We start from the raw sequence: 11,956 nt of genomic DNA on the forward strand, positions 1-11,956 counted from the left end.
AGCTTTGCATCGTACTACAGAGTGGCCTGGCTGCAGACAATTGATGCACAAGGATGCAGTTTTTGCGAATTCGAACCTTTGCATTACTGCCAGCCGACCAAATGGACTGCAATCTGTCAACAAATGGTCTTTCGCATTGCAGTAGCTGCATTGTTGGTTTTTGGTATTCGCGGTGGAACACGCGAATGAGCTCCGATTATGCGGCTTGCTTGGCACAGCTTTCTGCTCCTGCTTTGGTTTGTCCGAATTTTCGGCCGAAAGATGCTGATGTCTGCGATTAAGCAACTTTTCACAGTCCGTCCAAAGTGGCAGTTTGTCATAATCGAGCTGTTCTTCCCATTTCTCTTTGGTCACCGGATCGACTATGCTCAAGACGAGATGAATAATCATCGCATTCGAGATCTTGTTATCATCGCCTATCGACAACAACGAACCATATATGGATGACGCGGTATCGATAAGGTTTCTTAAGGACGATGCTGATTGCTGGGTCATTTTGGGAAGACTAAATAGGGCATCAATGTGATTTTTAAAGATCAGACAATCATTATCGTAGACCCGTTTTAAGCTAGTCATTGCTTTCTCGTAGTTGGTCTCGGTTACTTGGAAAGCCCTAACTGTTCCCAAAGCTTCACCGGAGAGACACGAAAGCAAATGGTTGAAATGCTTTGGTCATTGTGAACTAGAGTCTCAAATAAACCTATGAAGTTTTTAAAGTCCGAAAAGTTGCCGCTGAACTGCGGCAGAGCCAACTTCGGAAGGCGAGCACGAGTTGGGCCACCATAAGCTGGTACTGCCGGTATTGTCTCATCAGCTGTCTTTAATGCGCAAATGAGAGACATTAATTTTGCCTTTGTGACAATTGAGAGTTCTTCCAACTCGACTCCAAATTCATCGTCAATGTCTATATCTTCAATCTTCTCTTGAAGTTCGCGTGCCGTGTCAATGCTACGCATCAGCGTTTCGAGTCTGCACTCGAGCTCCGTCAATACCAGCGGAATATCCCCCGCTTCGCTTTTTCTTCAGCTCTTCAAGGACGATATTGTTGCCTTTTGAGGTCATATTGATTCTCAATACAAGCAACTGAAGGCGAAAGATCGTTTCTAATAATCGTATTTAATGCCGAGGCACTCAATGAAATAATGGGTAATTGTACCCAAACGAGGTGAAAAACCAATATACCCGAAAAATTTAGGGTAGAGCGTCGCTTGGCTGGCGCGTACACGAAAACCACACAAGAATAGCAACGAACTGCACTGGTGACAAGCGAAAACGAAAAATTTCACCGCTGCAGTTCTGAAGAATGGATGTTGTGTATACGTATGCACCGACAACGATCGACGCTAAATTGATTTGCGAGGCACGACTTTGTCTTAATTGATAGTTGGATCCTACTGACACCAAACGAATATACCCGACGAAAACAGGGTAGCGCGTCACTTGGGGTTTGGTTTGGATCAAGCGCGCCAAACAAAAGAACAACGATAAGCAACGGTGAAGAGCGAAAGCGAGACGAAAAACTTCACCGCTGCAGCTGCGTATTGGTATGCGTGCTTGGCCAACGACCCAACTATACATATATGTAGGAAACGAAGGAAAGAGAGAGACACGAAGCGGTCGTGTTTTCGTCGTGTCGTCGGGATAGAGCAAAAGAGAGAGAGATCAGTCAGTTGTCAGTTCAGCCACGCATCAGACGTACACGCATATAATTAGTCACAAACATACTTGTAAAACTTGGAGCTGTTATAATTTTAAGTCCAACATACTTATCAAATAAATGTTACTCGTTGCCATCAAGCAACTTAAACTACTACAAATTGGGGGCTCGTCCGGGATTAAGACAACAACATTTGCAAGTGAGATTTGTGCGTGTATTTGGAAATTTTGGCGAACACGAGACTGGTGACACAAGAGATCGGTCGCGGTGCGAAATTGAATTGCAGTCTGGCCTATAAGTGCGAGAGAGACACTTGTCGAAGAAGGCGCATTAGTGTGAGCAGACATTCGAGAGAGCTGGAGCGACAAAACTACGGCAGACGGCAGCAAAGACAGCAAGAATCAAAACCTTCGTTGTTGTTGTTGTGCATTGCGTCTGAGAGGCTAGAGCTACAAGGAGACAAGCGGCACAGAGACGACAATCTGAGCGCGTTCGTTCCAAAGAGAGCAGAAGCGACAAAACGACGGCAGACGGCAGCAAACACAGCAAGAATCAAAACCTTCGTTGTTGTTGTTGTGCATTGCGTCTGAGAGGCTAGAGCTACAAGGAGACAAGCGGCACAGAGACGACAATCTGAGCGCGTTCGTTCCAAAGAGAGCAGAAGCGACAAAACGACGGCAGACGGCAGCAAACACAGCAGGAATCAAAACCTTCGTTGTTGTTGTTGTGCATTGCGTCTGAGAGGCTAGAGCTACAAGGAGACAAGCGGCACAGAGACGACAATCTGAGTGCGTTCGTTCCAAAGGAAGCAGAAGCGACAAAACGACGGCAGCAAACAGCAAGAACATTGATTGTTGTTGTGTTGCACTGCGTCGGACGGAGACTACAACTACAAGAAGAGACAAGCAGCAAGGAGACGACCATTTTGTAACAGCAGAAGCAGCGACGATTCGGGAAGCGACAACGAGTTAACGGCGAACAGCGAGAGCAAGGCAAGGCAACAAAGAGAGGACGGCAACAGCGACATCGACAGGCAAGCGAGATCTGGATGTGGTGGTGTGTGTGCGTCAAATTTGGAGTCTGGAAAGTTCTGCGCAGAAGCGAGAGTTAACAAGGGTAAACCCATAGTAAGGTGAGCGTTAACAGAGAAGCGATCGTTAACAGTGACGACTTTAAAGGCGTTTTCGGAGTCGATGTTAACTGGAAAATTGTTAACAGGCCAGCAGTAATAAGGTTGTTTAAGTTGATTTAATTACATTTTCTTAGATATAAGCTAATATCAATTATTTCGTATTTAAATCGTCACGATGCAAGTTGAAGAGATAATGACACTGAGAGTCGCAGATTTGCGAGAGAAGTTAAGAGAGCTTGCGTTGCAGACGACGGGACGAAAGCGCGATTTGCAAGATAGACTATTAATACATCACGGCTTTCCAGTTGAGAATGAAGAAGAGTCAGAGGATGAGTCCGTAGTAACAGCAGTTGATGATACCGTAGCAGTTCAACCAGGTACGCGACAGGCAGAGTATAAATCTTGGTTTACGCTAAAAGACGTGGAAGGTAGTGTGTCACAATTTTCTGGTTCTAATAACCCCGACATCAATCAATGGATAGAGGAATTAGAAGAATGCGCAGCTACTGTTCAATGGAGTCAATTACAATTATTCATTTATGCCAAGCAGTTGTTAGTTGGTGCAGCAAAATCTTTCGCTCGTAGTTGGCGTGATATTCGTAACTGGAATTCGTTGAAGGCAGCTCTGTTGGATGAGTTTAGTGTTAAACTGTCGTCCGTAGAAGTACATAGAATGTTGCAAAAGCGCCAGCAGAAAAAAGGAGAGTCGTTGCATGAGTTTTTGTATGCGTTAATGGAGATAGCCAAGCCAATTAGAGATGATGAGAGTTTAATTGAATATTTTGTGGATGGTATACCGCTAGGGCAAGTAAGGCAATGCTGTACCAAGCTAGAAACTTAAAGGATATTACATTTCAGATCGATGTTTACCAGAAAGCTAGAGGCGGATCCAAGCCGATGAGTAAGAATTGGCCGCTGAGTAATAAAAGTGAGAGTTCGGTGAAAGGGTCGATGGCAGAGAATTTTAGGAAATGTTTTAAGTGTGGAGACAAATCGCATTTGAGGAAAGATTGTCCCAAAAATGATTTTTGTTGTTTCAAATGTGGCCAACCAGGACACCGTGCTGCAAGCACGAAACCAGACAAGAAAAGAGATCGAATACGAACATTATTCGAGATAAGGAAGTCGTTGATAAGCCGTCAGGTATTTTCACTCCATCAGGTTTGGAATTAAAGGATATTAAGTACGCGAATTTGGTATTCCAAGGTTTGATTGATACTGGAGCAGATTTGTGTTTAATTCGCAGGAGGGTATTTTTGAAAGGTAGAATTTCATGTCTTTCCAGACGAGGATATTGGTTTTGAAGCCATTTTAGGAAGGACTATTCTGGATCATGTTGACATGCAAGTTTCTAAGACAGGAACAAGATTTGTTCGTAGAGTTTGTGGCGAGGATAAAGATAAGAAACTTGATCAGGTAGCATCGTCCTCATGCGTGGAATTGTTTAATGAATATAAAGGCATTTGCATGTCAAGTATTGACGAAGTTGAGAAGGAGTTTTCAATTGATGTTGGTCATCTCAGTGAAGTACATGCTAGAGAGGTTAGGGGTATGGTAGGAAAGTACCAACCTCAGAGAAATGCAGATGCGCCGATAAAAATGAAAATTGTATTAGTGGATGAGATACCAGTTTTCCAGCATCCGAGACGATTACCGTTGTGTGAACAGGAAATCGTGGACAAGCAAGTGGAAGAGTGGCTGGCTCAGAAGATTATAAAGCCAAGTACATCGGAGTATGCATCACCAGTAGTGTTGGTACCCAAAAAGAACGGTAGCAAGAGACTATGCTGTGATTACCGAAAGCTGAATGAGAAAATAGTTCGCGATAACTTTCCAATGTCACATATGGATACAGTGTTGGAGAAACTGCAGGGTGCAAAGTATTTCACCACGTTGGATTTAACGAATGGTTTTTTCCATGTGCCTGTAGAAGTCGAGTCTCAAAAATATACGTCTTTTGTGACTCAGAATGGTCAGTTCGAATTTTTATATGTACCATTTGGAATTTCAAATTCTCCAGCGGTGTTTACCAGATTTATAATGGCTGTGTTGAGAGATTTGGTAAAGAATAATGAAGCAGCAGTCTATATGGATGACGTTATTATTTGTAGTCAAGATATAGAAGAGGGTTTGTTAAAGTTGAGAAAAGTACTGAAGATAGCGGAAATGAATGGGCTACGTATAAATTGGAGAAAGTGTCAGCTGATACGACAAAAGGTTAATTTTCTGGGGTATATAATAGAAAAGAATACGATAAGACCAAGTGATGAGAAGACGAGGGCAGTCGAAAAGTTCCCATTGCCAGTTGATAAAAAAGCAGTGCAGCGTTTCTTATTTCCGAAAGTTTATTGAGGGTTATGCTGTTATTGCAAAACCATTGATAGATCTGCTGCGGAAGGATGTTAAATTTGAATTTAAGGAGATACATCAGGTTGCGTTTGAACAACTAAAGGTAGCATTGATTAGTAGACCTGTTTTAGAAAGGTACAACCCGAAGTTGGAGACAGAAATCCATACTGATGCATCAAAATGGGGGTATGGAGCCGTGTTACTGCAAAAGAGTTTGGAAGACAGCCAATTCCATCCAGTTCAATATATGAGCCGTAGGACTAAGCCATGTGAAGAGAAATATCCTGCTTATGACCTTGAGGTTCTGGCAATTATCGAAGCTTTAGCGAAATGGCGTATATACGTTTTGGGTATAAAGTTCAAAATTGTCACAGACTGTAATGCATTTACAATGACGATCAAAAAGAAAGACGTTCCTTTGAGAGTAGCACGTTGGGCCATGTACCTACAAGATTTTAATTATGTTATAGAACATCGCTCAGGAACGAAGATGAGGCACGTTGACGCGTTGAGTCGTGTATCTTGTTTTATGGTGACCGAAAGTATAGCTCATCGTTTGAAAGAAGCTCAGCTAACCGACGATTGGGTTAAGGCTGTTAAAAGTATTGTGGAGGACAAGGAATATGAGGATTATTATATTCAGAATCAGATTTTGTTTAAGGATCCGGATAAGGAGCTCATCGTAGTACCAGCTCAGTTGGAAAATGAGATTATATCAATAGCACATAAGCAAGGACATTTTTCAGTTAAAAAGACACAAGATATCATTGAAAAGTCGTATTATATTCCGAAGTTAAAAGACAAAGTATGGCGCGTAATAAATAGTTGTGTCGAGTGTATCATTGTCAATGAAAAGACAGGAAAACGTGAGGGTTATTTGCAACCAATAGACAAGGGTGATAGGCCGTTACAAACGTATCACATTGATCACGTTGGACCAATGGAAATGACTAAAAAACAGTACACTTATATACTGGTTGTCGTTGATGGATTTTCTAAGTTTGTTTGGTTATATTCTACACGGAGTACAGGTGTTGAAGAGGTCGTTAAGTGTTTGGAAATTCAGGGGACTAGTTTTGGTAATCCGAACAGAATAGTGACGGATAGGGGTGCAGCGTTTATGTCCAATTTGTTTCGTGAATATTGTGAGAGAGAGAAAATACAGCATTTAATGATTGCCACAGGCGTTCCACGTGGGAATGGTCAAGTCGAAAGGATGCACAAGATAGTGGTGCCTATGTTGTCGAAATTGTGTCAGGGTAATTCCGGTAGTTGGTATAAGCATCTAGGAAAAGTACAGCAAATGATCAACAGTGTTGAGCCGCGAAGTACCAAAAATAAAAGAAATATTGGAAGAATCACTTATCGAAGAGTTGAACAAGGACCGTAGACCGTTAGAAAGGAAGTAGTTGAAAACATTGCACGGTTACAGCAGGAAAACAAGAAGAGTTTTGACTTAAAAAGGAAACTAGATGGACAGTATGAGGTTAATAAGCTAGTAGCTATCAAGCGTACTCAGTATGGTACTGGATTAAAGCTAAAAGGAAAGTATCTAGGGCCGTATAAGGTGGTTAGGGTAAAGAATCATGGAAGGTACGAAGTCGAGAAGATTGGGGATACTGAGGGTCCCTATAAGACCTCTACAGTTTCAGAATATATGAAACCTTGGCTAGACCCATCCGAGGCGAATGGTCCGTCAGGACAGCCGAATGTAGGAAACGAAGGAAATAGAGAGACACGAAGCGGTCGTGTTTTCGTCGTGTCGTCGGGATAGAGCAGTAATCGGCTCTGAGAGAGCCGATAGCAAGAGAGAGAGAGAGAGATCAGTCAGTTGTCAGTTCAGTCACGCATCAGACGTACACGCATATAATTAGTCACAAACATACTTGTAAAACTTGGAGCTGCTATAATTTTAAGTCCAACATACTTATCAAATAAATGTTGCTCGTTGCCATCAAGCAACTTAAACTTCTACATATATTTGACACAACGAAAACGAGAAAGGGGTGACAGCGATTGCAGTTAAAATGAGTTATGTGTAGTTATTGCGTCCAAGAGGGTTAGATGTACATATGTATATATGTATTAATATATATATATGCTCAACTCTAACTACAGCATGCAATCTAGCTCTACTATGTCATACGTATGTGCCAAGAATTGAAAGCGAGGTGCAATTGTTTCAGCACAACACAATAATTGCGAGTTTTTTTAAACTTTTTCGTCTTCACTCGAGCTTTCAATTTTTTGCACAAATACCTCTTGAGAAGATTGGAAATTCCAGGTGCTGTACTCTCCTCTTCTTATACTGGATGCTCCACTTGGATCTTCTTGGGTAGATGGTATATGTGTATCTCCTTTTGTATATAGCTGCAGACAGGGAATTGCACGACCGACGCGGTGATTTTTAGTTTTGTTTGTTGAATTATTTGCACACACGTCGCGGTCAATTTGGCAATTTAGCTGCAGCACATATGCATGTACATGTAGGTATAATAGATTTAGGCTATTTATCTTTTCTCCACTGTGTCACTGTCACTTTTGCCTTTATTTTATGGATTTTTCTCGACTTCCTTCATATATTAAAACAATTTCTTCTGTGCCTACCTTACCTACGGTGGCAAAGCGTGGCGAATTCGCCAAGAGCGAGAGAGCGAGCTTTTATTGCGCTCCCGCTTTGCCCTAGCCTAACTAACACTAGACTTCATGAAATACTATCCTAATAACAATTATTATTATCCAATGGCGCTACAGTCTCTGAGATTTTTAAATATCCCCAGATTTTCGTCCTTTGCGGGGGCGGAAGGGGGTGTGGCGAAATTTTGAAACAAACTCGTCTCGGTCCGATGTATTAGGAGTGTGGATACCAAATTTGGTTGCTCTAGCTTTTGTAGTCTCTGAGATCTAAGCGCTAATGTTTTACTCTAAGCAAAGCCGCCTATGCTACGTGTGTGTTAGAGAGAGACAGGGCGAGAAAAAATGAAATTGTTTTCTTGATGTTGGCTATAATAATGATACGATCCAATTCAGATTCCGAAGTCTTAAAGATATGGTCATTCTCTACAATTCTACGTTTTTTGTTTTCTCATATCTTTAAAATTGTGGATGCCACGGACGGACGGACAGACAGAGAGGGCTCAATCGACTCGGCTATTGATGCTGATCAAGAATATATATACTTTATGGGGTCGGAAACGATTCCTTCTGGACGTTACACACATCCACTTTTACCACAAATCTAATATACCCCAATACTCATTTTGAGTATCGGGTATAATTAAGAAAGTCGTTCTGTTCGCGTGCAACGTGCAACATGCCAGCTCCAGTACGAGGCAAACACACACGGCTATTCAAATGCGGCTTATTGAAACTAGCAAAGCCCAGATCTACACACTATACACACATATGCCAGAATATATAAATATAAGTGTGATTTTTGTGCTAGTGCCACGGACGGTGGTATCGGCGGATCACATCCCCGGCCAATGGACACGCCCGGCTTGGCCAATAGATCTGTGTAGCTATAGATTATAGATATATGAGCTTGGTCCTGGCTCTCTCTCTCACATCCTTTCTGGGCGTCCTGCAATTACGTGCACAAACATATTTGTACTCCCGCTGGCGCTGAATGGCACGAAAAATAAAAGGAGCCTTCGCACCTCACGCAGAAATACGTGACTTTTGGCCTTGACTGACGGATGGCACTCCTGAAGTGCCCCGAAATTCGGTGCGTCTGTTTGTGTGTGCAACACTTGGCCGAATGTTAACACGTGCCCCAGTCACAGCCAGGAGAGGAATCATTAATTGGGCACTCAGCCAGGAGGCGTCTGCGATGCATTAACTTATCTTTTATGCGCGTGCTAAAGCACTCGCCATCGCTCGCAGGTCCATTTACTGGGATATCGGCTTTGGCATGGTCACATTTCCTTCCTGCGGAGCAGTGCAAATGAAATTTGTTGCCCAAAAAAAAAAATAGTACACGTTGCAACACATCGAACAGCCAGCCAGAGGACGGGAGGAGTGGCTGGGGGAGGGGGGAAGCTCGTCAGACTCCTTGGGGCGTTTCCTGTTGATCCTTAAGCCTATAAGAATGTCCTGCCATGCCATGCAGGATGTCTCTGGGTAATTTAGATAGCAGCAGCGGCGCTCCGTTGCTCCAACTTGCATAATGTCACTTTCAAAGTGTCGCAGTTCAAAGGACATGCACTCACAGGACCCCACAGAACAGGCGGCAGACATGTTAAAGCTGTGCGATAAGCATTGGGATTCTTATGAAATTCCTAATTTCAGGCCAAAGCTGAGAAGGGTGTCTGAGTCGGTCTCCTCCTCCTTTCGATAGTCTCTTCTGCTTTTTTTCTGTTTTTTTTCGGGGGGGAAGCAAACTTTAAGTCCACATCCCTTTTTAATGTGACTGTGTATGCCCGAAGGATTTGTGCGTAATGAAAAACTGTCACGCCACAGGACCACGTCGAAGGACGACAACGACAACGACGACGGCGACGACCAGGATGAGCCTAAGCCATCGCAGGTACGAGCGGGTATATGGCAGAAATTGAAAAGCGCTGGCCGGTAGCCGGGAGCGCGGAGCCGGTAGAGGGGAGCCAGAGCCCAAAGAGCATTAAAATGGCAAATTTGTGTGCACTGTCAATGGCAGGACTCACAGATAGGACACAGTGGTCAGGGCATGAAGGACATTTATGGGCGACAGACAGCAACGACAAGGACATAAAAGCGGCGTCGCCTGCGTGATAAGCGCATAAATCAGCCATGGAACAAGACCCAAATCATATACCCAATATCCCATAACCCCTATTCCGTTGGTAAAGGTTTTAAAGCTGGAAATCCCACCCCATAACGGCCCTTTCCTGGACGGGGGCGTTTATTCATTTCTCAATTAATTGTTGCTCATTTCGGAACAAGATGGCCAAGGGTCAAGGCCATAAATCCCCGTGTTTTGCAGGGCAAAACAGCAGACGCGAATTGAATTCCTGATATGGCAGGACCTCGGCAGAGGTCGAATGACTGTCTTTCCGCGTCCCCCCCTCTTGTCTGGAGCTCATTGCTTATGCTCGAACACGAAACAAATTCAAATTACAAATTATGTTTTCGTCATTGGTGCGCTTTACGAGGAAACCCATCCCCATTCCCATCCCCAAATCCCGAATGCCATTTGCTGGGGGAGGAAATGGATGGAAAGTACATGTTAATTGTTGTGGCCAGTGTCCGCGCGGTGTCAACTATTTAGTTTCCGGTTTTAAGTTCCCGCCATAAACACGGAATTATGTGTCCGCTTTTATGGCTTCTAGCGGCGTCCTTCTCCGTCTCCATCTCCGACTGCGACCGGGACCGGGCTTCATTGTTTCTTAATAAACCAGAGAGAGACAGAGAGAGAGAGAGAGAGAGAGAGAGAGAGAGACAGAGAGCGAACCGAGTCCTCCGAGTGCACACGTCTTCACATTAACAATGTTTATGGGGCCCAGTGTTTCCAAGTCCAGAAGTAGTCCAGGGGACCGCCTAGTTGCATGCCACACATATTTCCGTTGCGTTGCAGTCATAAATGCGCTTAATTGGCCATTTTTGTGTAAGCGTGTTGAAATTTTATACCCCGCCACCAGCCTTCGGCCCACTCGCCCCATTCGACCCACCAAAACGTTGCAGTCATAAATAGAAGATATGTCCAGATATTGGTCCAACCACAAATGAACATAATTTTATTTGCTTAATCTACAATTTTACTTACACCATAATTTTGTTTGGGGCTTGCCATAGAGAGTCGTTAGAGCACATCTGTGGGCAGGGCAGGTGAGAGAGAGAGAGAGTGAACTCTATAGAACACTCAATCCACATGGAATTTAGAGGGACTTAGGGGGATTTAGCAGGGGGGAGCCTTACCCAGCTCCTCGGCAGCCATGGTCGCTTCCATTTTCCGCTTCAGCTTCCTGACCATCTGGTCCATCATGTCCTTAGCCCTGGTAACAATCGAAAGGAAAAACTGGGTGCCCCGATTCAACCGCCTTATGCGACGGAACTCCTCCTGCATTTTGATCTCGAACATATCGGGGAAATTCATCTTCGCCTTGATACTTATTTTCGGCAACAGATGGGGATACATCTCGGTGTAGGTGAAGATCAACTTGCATCCAATGCGAGGATCTTTAGTGGCCACATGGTCGTAGTTGGAGGAGCGCACGGTGACCTCCAGCTTGAGGGTGGCTGGTTTTGGAGCACCACCGTGCGAAAGCCGAGCAGGCCGATGGCATGAAACTCCGAGTTGCGGATCCGACTCGCTTAGCACCTCAATGGACTCTGAATTCATAGTTTGAAATACCAACTGGAGAGGGAACTGAATAAACTGCACTAAATAAGACCTTTAGCCACGCTCTGACAGCTAGAACAAAAGCCATTTGATAGGGCTCCCACGACAATGCTCCTCCGGCACTCGTTGGCGTTGGCCATGTTCCGGCTGGCACTGATCGTTGGGCTGTATCTTCCCCTATATTCCCCTATCTCTGGTCGTTCCATCTGCGGCAGGAACGAGGTGCAGGTAGCCTGTGGCAATCCCTGCCCCAAGTCCTGTTATCCCCAACCTTGTGTGGACGTCTTGTGCTATGGCCGATGCAACTGCATCGGTGGATACAGACGGGTTAACAAGTACCAGGGGCCCTGTGTCCTTCCAGCGAGTGTGGAAGGTATCCCATGATGGAGATACACAAGCAAACGACCAACAAAGGAAGGAGCAAACGTATCCAGTTCCAGCGCCAACCAATTAACACACAGCGCAAGCAGAGGCATATTATAAACCGAAGAAATAAGACTAA

The 11,956-nt window shown here is 44.2% G+C and overlaps 1 protein-coding gene across 2 annotated transcripts; it reads right to left on the reverse strand.

Annotated features, from left to right (window-relative positions):
* Positions 1-10,755: 10,755 nt before the first annotated feature.
* Positions 10,756-11,470, reverse strand: LOC117192272. Of its 2 annotated transcripts, none has more exons than XM_033396926.1 (2): positions 11,031-11,470; positions 10,756-10,963 (listed from the first exon to the last, which is right to left on the reverse strand). In XM_033396926.1, the coding sequence occupies exons 1-2, from the start codon at positions 11,452-11,454 to the stop codon at positions 10,875-10,877; spliced, it is 513 nt and encodes a 170-aa protein (XP_033252817.1). In that variant the 5' UTR covers positions 11,455-11,470; the 3' UTR covers positions 10,756-10,874. The 2 variants fall into 2 exon arrangements, with proteins under 2 accessions (XP_033252817.1, XP_033252818.1); XM_033396927.1 differs by having other exon boundaries at positions 10,796-10,925; positions 11,031-11,469.
* Positions 11,471-11,956: the final 486 nt, after the last annotated feature.

Source organism: Drosophila miranda (assembly GCF_003369915.1).
Source record: "Drosophila miranda strain MSH22 chromosome Y unlocalized genomic scaffold, D.miranda_PacBio2.1 Contig_Y2_pilon, whole genome shotgun sequence".
NCBI lineage: Eukaryota > Metazoa > Arthropoda > Insecta > Diptera > Drosophilidae > Drosophila > Drosophila miranda.

Bases quoted from the DNA above. Each gene is read 5' to 3' on its own strand.
- LOC117192272 (XM_033396926.1), bottom strand. From the start codon at position 11,454: ATGAATTCAGAGTCCATTGAGGTGCTAAGCGAGTCGGATCCGCAACTC. The intron at 10,964-11,030 runs GTAAGGCTCCCC...AGTGTTCTATAG, and splicing joins CATGGCTGCCGAGGAGCTGG to AGTTCACTCTCTCTCTCTCT.